General features: G+C 47.2%; 1 protein-coding gene across 1 annotated transcript in view; it reads right to left on the reverse strand.

Moving 5' to 3' along the window:
• The window catches only part of MED10 (mediator complex subunit 10), a 48112-nt gene extending 32776 nt beyond the window's left edge, over positions 1-15336 (reverse strand). The window contains exons 1-2 of the mRNA XM_077269689.1: positions 15011-15336; positions 8930-9013 (exon numbers count right to left, since the gene is read on the reverse strand). Of these exons, the coding sequence (XP_077125804.1) occupies positions 8930-9013; positions 15011-15132 (206 nt within the window). The 5' untranslated portion in view covers positions 15133-15336. The remainder of the gene's footprint in view (positions 1-8929; positions 9014-15010) is intronic.
• Between the last annotated feature and the right edge of the window lie 357 nt (positions 15337-15693).

Genomic DNA, 15693 nt, shown 5'->3' on the forward strand with positions numbered 1-15693 from the left:
AGTTCCGGCCACGCATGCGCGGTCGGAAATGGCGGACACGTCGCACAAAAAAGTTACATGTTTTTTTTGTGTCGACGGTCCGCCGAAGCACGACGCATCCGTCGCACGACGGATGCGACATGTGGCAATCCGTCGCAATGCGTCGCTAATGCAAGCCAATGGAGAAAAAACGCATCCTGCAAGCACTTTTGCAGGATGCGTTTTTTCTCCAACGACGCATTGCGACGGAAGCCAAAAAACGCTAGTGTGAAAGTAGCCTACCCCTAACCCTAAATTTAGCCCCAACTCTAACCCTAACTCTAACCCTAACTCTAACCCTAACTCTAACCCTAACTCTAACCCTAACTCTAACCCTAACTCTAACCCTAACTCTAACCCTAACTCTAACCCTAACTCTAACCCTAACTCTAACCCTAACTCTAACCCTAACTCTAACCCTAACTCTAACCCTAACTCTAACCCTAACTCTAACCCTAACTCTAACCCTAACTCTAACCCTAACTCTAACCCTAACTCTAACCCTAACTCTAACCCTAACTCTAACCCTAACTCTAACCCTAACTCTAACCCTAACTCTAACCCTAACTCTAACCCTAACTCTAACCCTAACTCTAACCCTAACTCTAACCCTAACTCTAACCCTAACTCTAACCCTAACTCTAACCCTAACTCTAACCCTAACTCTAACCCTAACTCTAACCCTAACTCTAACCCTAACTCTAACCCTAACTCTAACCCTAACTCTAACCCTAACTCTAACCCTAACTCTAACCCTAACTCTAACCCTAACTCTAACCCTAACTCTAACCCTAACTCTAACCCTAACTCTAACCCTAACTCTAACCCTAACTCTAACCCTAACTCTAACCCTAACTCTAACCCTAACTCTAACCCTAACTCTAACCCTAACTCTAACCCTAACTCTAACCCTAACTCTAACCCTAACTCTAACCCTAACTCTAACCCTAACTCTAACCCTAACTCTAACCCTAACTCTAACCCTAACTCTAACCCTAACTCTAACCCTAATTTTAGCCCCAACTTGTCTTCTCCTGCCGGCCGGCAGATGGCAGCAGATGGCGGGCGCACTGCGCATGCGCCCGCCATGATGAAAAAGCCGGCTGGCAGGAAAAGACAGAAGAGGACCCAGGGACCCCGGGTGAGTATGATAGGGTCCCCGAATCCCCCTATTTCTCTGTCCTCTGATGTGCGATCACATCAGAGGACAGAGAAATAACTGATCGCTTTTTTTTTTTTTTTTTTTTTTTTGCGGTCGCCGGTAAACTGTTAATTACCGGCGATCGCAAAACAGGGGTCGGTGCAAACCGACCCCGATCATGTTCTTTGGGGTCTCGGCTACCCCCGGCAGCCGAGACCCCAAAGAACATCCGGGTGCCGGGCGGCGGGCGCACTGCGCGTGCGCCCGCCATTTTTTCCCGGAAAAAAGATGGCGGCGCCCATGGGGAGACACGAGGAGCACCGGGGGAGGTAGGTAAGTATTGGGGGGCTATTGGGGGCCATCGGGGACCACATTTCTCTGTCCTCCGATGTGCGATCACATCGGAGGACAGAGAAATTAAACGGCAAATCGCTTTTTTTTTTTTGTTGCGACCGCCGGTAAACGGTTAATTACCGGCGATCGCAACTCGGGGGTCGGTAAAAACCCCCCGAATCATGTTCTCTGGGGTCTCGGCTACCCTCGGCAACCAAGACCCCAGAGAAAATCCGACTCTGGGGGGCGCTATTCACTTTTTCCACAGCGCCGTTAATTAACGGCGCTGTGGATTAAGTACCCTTAGCGGCCGCCGTTAAAAGGCGTATCGGCGGTCGTTAAGGGGTTAAACTTATTTTTTTTATTTTTTTCAACTTTTTTTTTTTTTTTTTTAAACTTTTGCCATGCTTCAATAGCCTTCATGGGAGGCTAGAAGCAGGCACCACTCGATCGGCTCTGCTACATAGCAGCGATCATCAGATCGCTGCTATGCAGCAGAAATGCAGGTGTGCTGTGAGCGCCGACCACAGGGTGGCGCTCACAGCTGCCGGAGATCAGTAACCATAGAGGTCTCAAGGACCTCTATGGTTACCATTCTGAAGCATCGCCGACCTCCGATCATGTGACGGGGGTCGGCGATGACGTCATTTCCGGCCGCCCGGCCGGATGCGGTAGTTAAATGCCGCTGTCTGCGTTTGACAGCGGCATTTAACTAGTTAATAGCAGCGGGTGAATCGCGATTTCACCCGCTGCTATTGCGGGCACATGTCAGCTGTTCAAAACAGCTGACATGTCCCGGCTTTGATGCGGGCTCACCGCGGAGCCCTGCATCAAAGCAGGGGAGCGGACATCGGACGTACTATCCCGTCCGATGTCAGTAAGGGGTTAAAGAGTCATACCGCACAAAATAGTTAATAAATAACATTTCCCACATGTCTACTCTACATAGCAATTTTGGAAACAATTTTTTGTTCACGACGTTACAACGGTTAAAAGTTGACCAGCGATTTCTCATTTTTCCAAACAAAATTACAAATCCATTATTTTTTAGGGACCACCTCACATTTGAAGTGAGTTTAGGGGGGTCAACATATCAGAAAATACCCAAAAGTGACACCATTCTAAAAACTGCACCCCTCAAGGTGCGCAAAGCCACAGTCAAGAAGTTTATTAACCCTTCAGGTGCTTCACAAGAACTAAAGCAATGTGGAAGGAAAAAAAAATGAACATTCTACTTTTTTCACAAAAAAAATAGGCATTAGACCTATTGGTAATTATGTTTCCAGGAGTCCATCCTGACAGCACCCTGGAGGACATCCTCCTCCTCCTTGCCGGGACAGGAAACACACGAGAGTTTAAAGGTCATGTCCCACCCCCAATTCCTCAGTGTTGTAACAAGAACCACCTCATGGAAAATGCAAATAACACCTTAATGACAGAATCATATTACATCATATGACATATCAACAAACCAGGGGGGAACTACCAGTGCTGTCAGGATGGACTCCTGGAAACATAATTACCGGTAGGTCTAATGCCTATTTTCCAGGACGTCCCTCCTGACAGCACCCTGGAGAGTACCAAAGCACCTCCTTAGGGTGGGATTACCGCCTGGAGAACTTTCCTACCAAAATCGGTCTGTTGACCAGACAGTACATCAAGCTTATAGTGTTTGGAGAAAGTGTCAGCACAGGCCCATGTTGCTGCCCTACATATCTACTCTAATGATGCTCCTGCCCTCTCGGCCCAGGAAGCAGATATCCCACGTGTAGAGTGGGCACATAGACCTGCTGGAGGAGAAATCCCCTCAGCTTGGTAAGCATCTGAGATTACGGTCGTGATCCAACGTGTGATTGAGGCCTTAGAGGCCTTTTTACCCTTATTATTTCCCCAAAAAAGAATAAACAGGTTTCAATCCACCCACCAGGAACTGGTGGCCTCTAGATAATCTAAAACCGCCTGTCTGACATCCAGAGAGTGAAGGGCTTTCTCCTTCGCGTTGGAAGGTTTGTTACAAAAGGAAGGTAACACTATCTCCTGATTTCGGGTTTTTTCAGAGCCTACCTTTGGTATGAATGAAGGATCTAATTTCAGGATTAAACTATCCTCCCTGATCTGGAGATATGGGTCTCTGGTACATAGGGCTTGGATCTCCCCCACCCTCTTAGCCGTGGTGATCGCTACTAAGAACGGAGATTTCCGTGTGCGAATTGATATAGGAATATTCTCGCCCAGAGCCTATGATCCCTTACACAAGGACCTGAGGACCAGGTTAAGGTCCCAAGGTGGAGTCAACTGCCTAATGGTGGGGCGCAGCATCTGAGTAGCTCGAATGAACCTTACTATCCATGGGTGAGATGCTAGAAATGCAAATAATCACTGATGTCAGGCCAATAACTGTAGAAAAAACATGTAACTTTATTAATATATCAAAATACAAGCCAGACACACAAGTGCACGTACTAAAATTAGAATAGAGACTGGACAATGAACAATGATGCAAACTGGCAGAGGTAGGCAATCCAAAAGAAAGGCACTCAAAAATATTTAAAGTATATGCACAGTACAGAGTAAATATAAGACCAAGTGTCATAACATCATATACATATAAGTTAAAGAGTAGCTAAGTAGAAACCTACTGCTTTGTAATGGGCAAAAAGATATACCACATATCCCAGGGACACATTACCTATAAAGTATAGCATATAGAAAGATTACCATGTTCCCATGAGACTAAAAGGTAAAGTGCAAAAAATGCTTAGTTGTCAAAATGTAGGCATATCTTAGTCAAAATGTAGGCATATCTTACCCACGGATGCCAAGAGCCAACCGCACAGATGCCCCAACGCGTGTTTCGCTGCCGCTTCTTCGGGGCTTCTTTGAAGTTGGAGGATCTCTCCTTGATGTCTACTGGCCACCTGCCCTGGAGGATTCTGCCCTGTAGATGAGCTCCTCAGCCCCACGCGCTGGCGTCCGTGGTGACCACTACATAAGGGGAGGTGGACAGATTCTCTGTGTCCACCAGTGTAGAGACTTCCGTACTGGTCCCGATAGCCTCATGGGACCGTCTAGTCAGGACTGGCGGCGATCCCAGATGGACAATCTGTCTCTGCAGTAGCCTTGAATGTGACTGTGCCCATCTGACGCATGGTACACATGCCATCATTAGGCCTAACACTTTCATAGCGACCCTTATGGAAATTCGGTGTTCCAATAGGTACCTGACTCGGACTCGAATTGCCTCCAGCTTGTCCTCTGGTAAGAGGGATATTCTGCGTCTGGAATCTAGACATACTCCCAGGAAGATCTTCCTGTGATCTGAAATCAGGTCGGACTCAAAGTCTCCACCGATTTTGCCATGAGGAGAAAGTCGTCTAGGTATGGAATTATTATGATACACTGGTTTCTCAGGAAGCCACCACCTCTGATACCAACTTCATGAAGATACGGGGTGCCGAAGCAAGCCCAAAGGGGAGACATTGAAACTGGTAGTGGCAGGTCCGGGTTGGCAGAGCTACCGCAAACCTTAGCAGCCTCTGTGATGAGGGATGAACCGGGACCTGATAGTAGGCACTCTTCAGGTCGAGAGTGCACATTACAGAATCCAGATCTATGAGATGAATTGCCGACCGGATAGATTCCATTCGGAACCTTTTGTATCTGACCCAAGCATTCAAAAGGTTTTAGATTTATAAGTGCGGGTCTCGCCGGACGGTTTTGTGATGGCGAATATGGAGGAGTAGTGTCCCCTGCCTACTTCTGACGGGGGAACAACTGAGCATGTCCTGCAAGTCTATCGGTATGGCAGAGTCTGCCGAGACTACAGTAAGAGAGATGTATCTTTCTGGAGGAGGGGAGTAAAGCTCGATGCTGTATCCCTCTGCTATGGTTCTGCGTACCCACTGATTCTGAGTGATTTGGGCCCAATTTCCTGCAAAATGACATAGCCTTCCCCCAATGCAAGTGGCGTCATTGTGTTTTGGTTTTGGAGGTCGGGCTAAAGAAGAAACCTCGGTTCTTATTACCCTGGCTACTGAAACCTCTGTAGGACCATCTATTGGACCTACCCTGCCCTCTGAAGTCATACTGTAGAAACCTCTCCGAAAGGGCTGAGGCCATTTATGTTTGTCCTCAAAGAACCCCTTCTTTTTGTCAGAGGCTGATTCTAGAATAGTATCTAAGGCTGGCCCAAATACCCTTAGCCCTGAAAATGGGATGGAGCAGAGCTTGGTCTTAGAGGCGTTATCTCCTGACCAAGATCTTAACCATACAGCCCTCCTAGCTGCAATAGACAGGGAACCGTTTCTGGCTGAAAATCTAACCGACTCAGCCGTCATATCAGAAAGGAATGCCATGGCCCACTTCATAATGGGAAGGGAACTTAGAATGTCAGTCCTAGGGGTCTCATTGGACAAATGCTCTTCCAACTGACCCATCCATAGGTACATAGATCTGGCCACCGAACTGGCTGCTAGGTTTGTCCTAATTATTGCCGCAGAAGCTTCCCAGGTCCTCTTTAGGAGAATGTCAGCTTTTCTGTCGATAGGGTCGCGCAGGTTAGACGAGACCTCAAAAGGGATGACAGTCTTTTTGGCGACCTTTGCTACTGGGACGTTGAATTCCTAGGGGTCAAATGGTAAGTGACCCTTAAAGTCACGAGATAGCACCAGCCGGCGTTCAGAATCCTTTCACTCCTCTAGTATCATGGCCTTAATATGTTCACTAATAGGAAAAACTATGTCTCCATGACATAAGTCCCCCGAACATCAGGTCCTGTCTGGACTGTAGCTTGGAAGTCTCCTCGATTTGCATGGTACTTCTCACCGCCTGGACAAGCTCGTCCGTTCCCTCTGACTGGAAAAGGTACTTTCTACGCTGCTCCTGGCTCCCTGAGGGGAGCTCCCCCTCTTCTTTTGAGACAGAGCCCCTTAGATCTGAACCGTCATAAGAACTATACTCCGGCTCTCCTTGGTCTCTCTCCCGCCTGGCTTGTTTGCGGCCTGGGAAGGGGCTGGACGGATGTTGTGAAAGGCTGGACCCAGAAGCCTGGACCTCCTCCTGGATTAGGGACCTAATTTCTGAAAGCAGCGATCATTGCTCATCTTTCATGACCTATGATGCACAAGGTGCACAAAGTCTTGCAATGGGAGTCTGGGAGCTTTACATGGCATACAGGACATCTGTTAGACTTCGCCGAGACCTTGCCAGTCTTTAAGCTGTGGTCGGGGGAGCAGCGGGGGTTCCCTTATCCTAAACGAGATAAGATAGGGAGTAATAAGCTAGACCTGTGCTAAAATCTGAGGTGAGGGTGGACTGCGCCAGGCGCACTTACCCCTCCATCCTCAAGCATGTCTCCTTCCATAGTTGTCTTCCGCAACTGCAGCCAGAAGCACCGCGGCAAAACACAGGATGCTATTTGCCAGAAGCGTCCACACTGCTATGCGTTCCACCGCTGGAGCGCACGCACTTCCCCGCTTTCTAAACGTCACTGGAAGTGACAATACCAGAAGTGACGTTACCGGAAGTGACGCGGTCCCACCAAAACTCCGGAAGCCGCTCTGGCTCGGAAGATCTGCGTACCACGCTGGATGTAGCGTCGCAAAAGACAGCGACCCTCCGCTGTCTGCGAGGAGCCCTTCATCTGCACTGTGGCATCGCGTCCCGAGCCGAGAGCCTCCCACCAGGAGGAACGGCTCTATCCAGGAGCCTCGTCCTGCTCCTGGCCTTTGGGGTAAAGGGACTCCCCCTCGGAAAGTTTCGACCCTGAGCCTCTTAACAGGGGGAAGGGTATTGGCAAGCCGCACGATCCTCCTGAGCTGGTAAGCCTGCGCAGCTCTTCTTGTGCGTCCCTCCGTGCAGGGACAGGAAAAACACTGAGGAATTGAGGGTGGGACATTACCATTAAACTCTCGTGTGTTTCCTGTCCCAGCAAGGAGGAGGACGACGTCCTCCAGGGTGGTCAGAAGGGACATCCTGGAAAAATTACTTTGGAACCAATTTTTTTTTTATTTTTTATTTTCACAAAGGTATCAGGAGAAAATGGATCACAAAATTGGTTGTGCAATTTCTCCTGAGTACGCCGATACCCCATATGTGGGGGAAAGCCACTGTTTGGGAGCAAGGCAAGGCTCAGAAGGGAGAGAGGATCGTTTGACTTTTTGAATGCAAAATTGGCTGGAATCAATGGTGGGCGCCATGTCGCGTTTGAAGAACCCCTGATGTACCTAAACAGTGGAAACCCCCCAATTCTAACCCCAACCGGAAAAAAAATATATACATTTTTTACATTTTATTATTTTTACCTAACTGGGGGTGATAAGGAGGGGTTGATTTACAATTTTTTTTGGATCACTGTGATAGGGTCTATCACAGTGATCAAAATGAACCAATAGGAAAAATCTCCCATTGTTGCCGGGTGCCGGTTGGTAGGCGCACTGCACGTGTGACCACCATTTTTTCCGGAGGGAAAGGGGGACACCCGAGGTACGGGCTCGGTGAACCCTATTTCTCTCTCCTCTGATGTGCTAGATCCTATCAAAAGAGAGAGAAATAGATGGGAAATCGGACTTTTTTGCGGTTGCCGTTACTCCGTGAATAACGGTGATCGCAACACTGGGGACAGTAAAAACCCTGGTAGCCAAGACCCCAGAGATTTTCCAACACTGGGGGTGCTATAACTATTTCTCAGCACCGCTAAAAAGCAGTGCTGAGGAATAAGTACCCTTAACTGCTGTCGTTAAAAGACGTATCACCGGTCGTTAAGGGGTGAAACCTGACAGAGAAAAGACGCCCCCTCAGCCTTGCATGGCATAAAGCCACTGATTTCAAAACGAGCGTAAATAGAATAATGCTTGAGAGATTAAGAAAGAAGCAAATGAAGACTAAAGAACAGAACTCCAACTGCAGAGTCCTGTTAAAAGTCACACATAGTAATCAAGTGTTACAATGAGATTAGTTCCCAATTTATTTTTGTCACAAGAATGGAGAAAATCAACTGAATAACTGTATGTTGTTATCAATGTAACTGACAAACTAGAAAACAGGAAAGAAAACTCACTGTAAACCCCATTATGACACATGATTGTCACATAGTAGACTATTGGGGGTGGGGGCCCAGGTAAGATCAGTTCCTGCTTTGGGAAATCCTAGGAAATTATATTACCACACAGTGAATTAGAGTGCCACGTAGTACTAGATTTCCACTGCAGCTGTCCCCCCCCAGACATTGAATTATATACACATCAAAATGGGTTGCTGGTCCTGCCAAATTAGCAGGTTTTATTAATTTGATGTGTATGGGGGACACTAGGAAACTCATTTATTGGGAATGAAAAATATGGTATCAGATTGAAGAGAATAGTGCACTATAAGCAAACATTTCACCGATACGTGCAAGTCATTCATGCTGTAAACACACAAACTATCCAGGAAACTTACTCGAATACTTCCAAGGGCACAGTTATGTCATGAAGCTGCTGACGACACTTGTCAATATCCTGTAATCCTGTGATCATGAAATTCCTGTAGAAATACAAGCAATTCATTAGTAGGCACACTGCATGCAGGTTTGTCTAGCTAAAACATTTTAGGAAGCTGCTCTTCTACGCATTATTAAAATTTGCAGCTAAAGCAACATTAAAATAAATGCAAAGAAGTATCCGGAAATGCTTTCACTTTGGCTTGAGAAAGGTCCACATATGGACCGAAACTTTGTCGTCATTGTGGACTAATCGACTTTATTCCTAATTTTTTTTGCATTGGTGTGCTGCATCAATGTTGTTATATATTTGGTGGATTGTTATTTGCCTGAGAGGCTTGGCAGCTTTCTTTTTCTGCTGCAGTGTTGCCCTGTTCCTTTTGGAAATTCTTTAGGATAGAAAAAAAAAAAAAGCAGGAGACATAATAGCCAGCGAATGTAGAGGTTCCAACCAGAGGTCCTATTATATATTTTACAGCGGGGTAACAATATTTCTCTGAAAATGTTTAGGTGTATTTTTAGCTGAAGAGGAGTATGTAATTACATGGCATTAGTGTAGTTTGTAAGACATACAAAATATTAAAGGGAACCTGTCACCTGAATTTGGCGGCCTCTTTTTTCGGTCAGATTGGCGGTGTTTTCGGGTCTTTTATTCACCCCTTCCTTTCCCGCTGGCCGCAATATTGTCTTGAAGTTGATTCGCTTTCCTTGCACACGCGCAGTATGCTTTGCCCAACTGCGGGCAAACCCGAAAAGCATTAGTGCGCATGCGCCGACGCACTATGTCCCATTAGTATTTTGCTGTGTTCCGGGACAAAGTGTGCCGGCGCATGCGCACTAATGCTTTTCGGCTTTGCCCGCAGTTGGGCAAAGCATACTGCGCGTGCGCAAGGAAAGCGAATCAACTTTAAGACAATATTGCGGCCAGCGGGAAAGGAAGGGGTGAATAAAAGACCTGAAAACACGCCCATCTGACCGAAAAAAGAGCACGCCAAATTCAGGTGACAGGTTCCCTTTAAGTACCGTACTCAAAAGTTTATGTAGAGAAATTACTTTATCTTATAACCAGGGCAGTGGAGTCGGTAAGCCAAACTACTGACTGACTCCACAGCAGATTAGCAGCTAGAGTATATCTGTATATCATTTAAGGTCTATTGTCATTTTTGCTGCGATGTGTGTTATACTAATATATTCATCTCTGACTTAGATCCTAGACAGCCGCATTATCATTATTTGTGACTCTGGTTTGTTGTCAAATCTATCATTGCATGTGTTTCTGTCGTGTTTATAGTGCTGACTAGCAGCCAGAATTTTTCTGCACATCATTTACATTTTTGTTATTCATGCTGTGAGCTGTGATACACCAATACATTCATTTTCGGCTAGCATTAATGTTATATTCCGTCAGTAGGTATGTTTACATCTATATTCAGATCCATGACAGCTGTATTATTGTTGTTTGAACATATTTATGCATCTTTACACACTCGCTTGTATATTGCTGCCTATTACGACCATGTCCAGGGGGGTGGTTTCTGATGTGGAACCCATGATTTAATTCGGCTTTTAAGTGATTTTAATAGTGTGGTGTTGTTTTTCTTGGTTGACAAAATAAAAATTTCTATAATCGTGTAATTGTTCTAGTGGTGGTCCCTATTATATAGCCTGACGCTTTTTGTTCTTTTCGAACACCTACTGTTCGGGCACGGACACCGGACTTCATCAAGAAGTCCGTGTTACTGTTCGGCTTCTCAAACACCGGGTGTTTGTCACGCTGTCATGTTTTTCTCACAGTGCTAGCAGGAATGGCACCGAGGTCACCGCAGTTCAGCCCGGCTGGCAACAGAGCCTCAGTGACTATAGGTAACCGATAACGTCACCTCCAGTCACTGAGGCTGCACTCGCAGCAGTTCACTCCCCAGTGGTTCTCAGCCTGGATGGTCGCATCTTGGCACCGTCCAAGGTGAAAACTGGTTTTCCCTCAGACATGGATTACAGTGTGGGACAGAACGACGGACAGGTATGGTATATTGTTGATTTATTATTTTTGGTTTATTACAGGAGATCGAGGGCTTCGATAGAATTAGGCGAGGTCTTAAGTATGGTTTAATTGAGATTTTTAAAGGAGTCTGTGTCATTTTTTTCAATTAAAGGATTGTATTCTGGCTGTGTCTTTATTTACCTTACAAATATGGGATTAGTAATGGATAGGTGTCTTATAGACTCTTCTCCACTACTAGTCGTGGTCTTGATGTCACCTGACAATACAAAGGTGACATCAACCCCACTAGCCACTGCTACAGGGCAAGTGGGAAGAGCCAGGCAAAGCATCAGAATTGGCACATCTAATAGATGTGCCTCTACTGGGAAGCTGCGGGCTGCTGTTTTTAGGCTGGGGGGGCTATATCAATGGCCCCTTACCAGCCTGAGAATACCAGCCCCCAGCTGTCTTCTTTAGCAAGGTTTGCTGTCAAAAATGGGGGACCCCACATGGTTGTTTTTTTTTTTTTTTTTTTTTTAATCTATTTAAATTAAAAAATACGGCATGGGGACCCCTCTACTCTTGAAAACCAGCCTTGCTGAAGCTGACAGCTGAGGGATGCAGCCCCCAGCTGTGAGTTTTGCCTGGCTGGTTAACAAAAATACAGAGGAACCCACGCCGTTTTTTTTTTTTTTTTTCTTTTTTATTATTTATTTTACAGCGCAGGAGCGGCTGATGAATACTCCCATCCGCCGCTTCTGAACGCTCTATTAGCAGCAGCAGGTGTCAGATCATGGGCGCAGTTGTTCCATCAGCTGACACCAGTGATCGGAGGTAAACTTTTAACCTCCGATCACAGCTGAGAGCTCGAACTATCTTCCGACAGCGTGGGAACCGCGGCTCTGACCAGCGGGGATGATTTCACCGCCGATCAGAAGCGGTGTTTGCCGGGCTGTCATGCACATAACAGCGCAGCAAACACTGGATGTCCGGGCCCCCCATTCAAGTGAATGGGGTCCGGGTACTGTTCTGGTACCTGAAGTTTTTGTAACTGTTCGGCTGAACCTAAACATTTTAGTACAAATTAATCTATACAGTAAAATATCGAGACAAAAAATCCAAAAATGATGAAAAAAAGTCTTACGTACTATTCCAAGGAAAACAACTAACCACACAAAAAACAAAAAAAAAAACAAAAAAAAAAAAGAAAATCCTTCCCAGCTCCATAAATGGATTAAAATAATAAGATAAAAAAAAGTTATGGTTCTCAGAAAATGGCAACACAATCTTTTCATAAGAGACAAAAAACCTGAGGGCACTACTAATGGTTAATATATGGGATCACCAAAAGCACACTAAAAAAACGTGTGACCAAAGAGAAGAAAGTAGCGTGTAAAGGTCAGGATCACCACAAACAATATAACAAATAAGATTAATTTTATTAAGACAATTAAAGTTAGACAAGCCACAAACAGGTCAAAAACAATTAAAAAACCACAATGGTAACAAATGAACCACAGTGTGGAGGGTCTTGTAAGTGCCCCCCACGCACAAAGAAACCTTCCTCCACTATGTGCATCGGGAGTGTGTTATGATAAAACAGACTAGGCTACTCAGGATGGTAACCAGAGCTGATGAGGCTCGCCAGGATAACCCCTGCACTTCCCGCCAGGATAACCCCTGCACTTCCCGCCAGGATAACCCCTGCACTTCCCGCCAGGATAACCCCTGCACTTCCCGCCAGGATAACCCCTGCACTTCCCGCCAGGATAACCCCTGCACTTCCCGCCAGGATAACCCCTGCACTTCCCGCCAGGATAACCCCTGCACTTCCCGCCAGGATAACCCCTGCACTTCCCGCCAGGATAACCCCTGCACTTCCCGCCAGGATAACCCCTGCACTTCCCGCCAGGATAACCCCTGCACTTCCCGCCAGGATAACCCCTGCACTTCCCGCCAGGATAACCCCTGCACTTCCCGCCAGGATAACCCCTGCACTTCCCGCCAGGATAACCCCTGCACTTCCCGCCAGGATAACCCCTGCACTTCCCGCCAGGATAACCCCTGCACTTCCCGCCAGGATAACCCCTGCACTTCCCGCCAGGATAACCCCTGCACTTCTCACAAGAATAAGGCTCTTATTTTTGTCTTTGGTACCACGATTAAATTTTGTCATCACATTTGCTGCTGTTAATTTGCAGGATTTATCCTGTGAGCCTCATAGTGCACGTAGTGGAGCAAGGTTTCTTTGTGCATGGGGGGCACTTACAAGACCCTCCACACTGTTGTTCACTTGTTAACCTTGTGGTTTTTTAATTGTTTTTAACCTGTTTGTGGCTTGTCTAACTTTAATTGTCTTAATAAAATTAATATTGTTATTTGTTATATTGTTTGTGGTGATCCTTAGCTTTACACGCTACTTACTTTCTTCTCTTTGGTCACACAATCTTTTCATGAAGTTCAGGTTTTCTTCTTAAACCACTAATAAATTATAACAACATTAAGAAAATAGTTAATGCTCACTAAGAGTCTTACAAACAAAACACAATAGTGAAACTGCGTTTTAGTCAGTTTAAACAACAGATTTTTTGCAGCTCTGAGTGAGATGTTCTGTCTACCTGGAGACGCTGCACACAGGAGCCGCAGAGCTCACTGATCGGCTGCCATATTGTCACATAGACAAAGCAAGAGGCCGAGAACAGTGGAGAAATTCGCCTATGGACCTGGGGAGGGAGAATAGAACGCAGATTGTTTCTTTACAATAATCTGAAGCCAATGCCTAACTTAGTGAAAGGGAACAACCCCTTTAAAGGGAACCTGTCACCACGTTTTTGGAAGATGGGATAAAAATAGCGTTAAATAGGGGCAGAGGTGGGCATTACATTAGTGTGTTTGTTATGCGTTTATTACCCACCTAAGTTGCCGAAATACCTTTGCAAAGTCTCCGTTTTCGCCTGTCAATCAGGCTGGTCTGGTCAAAAGGGCGTCTTGTCTTCCCCCAGATTTTGCGTAGTTTTCCGTTGGTGGCGTAGTGGTGTGCGCATGCCCAAAGTCCTGAATCCTCTGCCAGGGGATTTAAAAGAGCGCGCTGTTCGTTATTTCATTGGTGATCGGTGGGCGCGGCCATCTTCCTTTGGCCGCGCGTGCGCAGAAGCGGCGCTCTGCTGGCCGCGGCTTCAGGAAAATGGCCGCGGGATGCCGCGCGTGCGCAGATGGATATCGCGGCGGCCATTTTCCTGAAGCCGCGGCCAGCAGAGCGCCGCTTCTGCGCACGCGCGGCCAAAGGAAGATGGCCGCGCCCACCGATCACCAATGAAAACGAACAGCGCGCTCTTTTAAATCCCCTGGCAGAGGATTCGGGACCTTGGGCATGCGCACACCACTACGCCACCAACGGAAAACTACGCAAAATCTGGGTGAAGACAACGCCCTTTTGACCAGACCAGCCTGATTGACAGGCGAAAACGGAGACTTTGCAAAGGTATTTCGGCAACTTAGGTGGGTAATAAACGCATAACAAACACACTAATGTAACGCCCACCTCTGCCCCTATTTAACGCTATTTTTATCCCATCTTCCAAAAACGTGGTGACAGGTTCCCTTTAAGTATAAGATGGCCGAGTCTGTGGCTTGGTGACATATATGCTGTGAATGTAAAAATGAAGCGGAGGACATGCATCCGGATCCAAAGGCGAGATTTACAGGACGTGACATTGGGCTAGTACAGGCAATCAGGCTGCGATGGGCGAGAATATTTTGATGAGGACCATGAATGGAAGGACAGAAGGTGCAGCCCCTATGGCTGAAGGAGAAGGTATGCAAGGCAATCACCTAAGGGTTAAAAGCGGGGTGATTCGATAAATAGTGGGAAGTTTTGCTTGAGAAGATTAGTGATGCACATTGCATCCATAGCAAGTGACCCCGGCGCTCCATATGGGCCACAGTATTCCCTATGAGGACAGCCGCTCACATGTAGCACCTCCAGCCATAGGGAAAGACACAGGTCACGTGATGACTGGGGCTGTCACTGGCCCCACAGTCACAGCACACACTGACTCACAGCTTCTGGTTGAGGCCAGCCTGGCTGCTGGGCTGGAAGTCGCTCACGATGATTCCCAGCTGTCGTATGTTCTCCACGAACTTCTCCAGGTGCTCCTCCAAGTTATCAAACTTCTCCGCCATGCTCCCTGCTCCTCCCACGTTTCTTCCGCTTATGTCGCTACCGGCCAAACATGCTCCTGTCACTAACTCTCCTCACCGGGTCCTTAGGGCTCTCAGTCAGCATAAAGGCTGCGGAACACTCCACTTCCGAGAGCTCTCAGCTTCCGGTCTAGTCCCCGCCCCCAGGTGGCGCAGAAAGAGTATCACATGATCAGAGTCAGCAGCACGTCTGGTCGCTGACTGCGCACTCTTCACAGGCGGCTCACGGCTGAGCGGTGACGTCACGTGTAGCGGGAACGTGCACCGGTGTGTGCGCGCTCTCTTCGCCGGAGGTGTACACACGACTGCATGTCACAGCAGATAGCGACGTGTTCACTGTGGAAACGTGCGTGAACACCCGCTGACAGCAGAACGGTTGTCGCTACGATCATTCTGTGCATGTGGGATAGCATCCTTACCTGCAGCAGCACACCTGCTCAGGGCTGACAGCACTAGGAATTTCGGTGCACCATACTGGCAAAGTTTTCGTGCCCCCTTGAGACTCCGCCCAGGCCTCCACCCCAGCCCTGCCACCAAGGTCCC

The sequence above is a fragment of the Ranitomeya variabilis genome, chromosome 6 (assembly GCF_051348905.1).
Source record: "Ranitomeya variabilis isolate aRanVar5 chromosome 6, aRanVar5.hap1, whole genome shotgun sequence".
NCBI lineage: Eukaryota > Metazoa > Chordata > Amphibia > Anura > Dendrobatidae > Ranitomeya > Ranitomeya variabilis.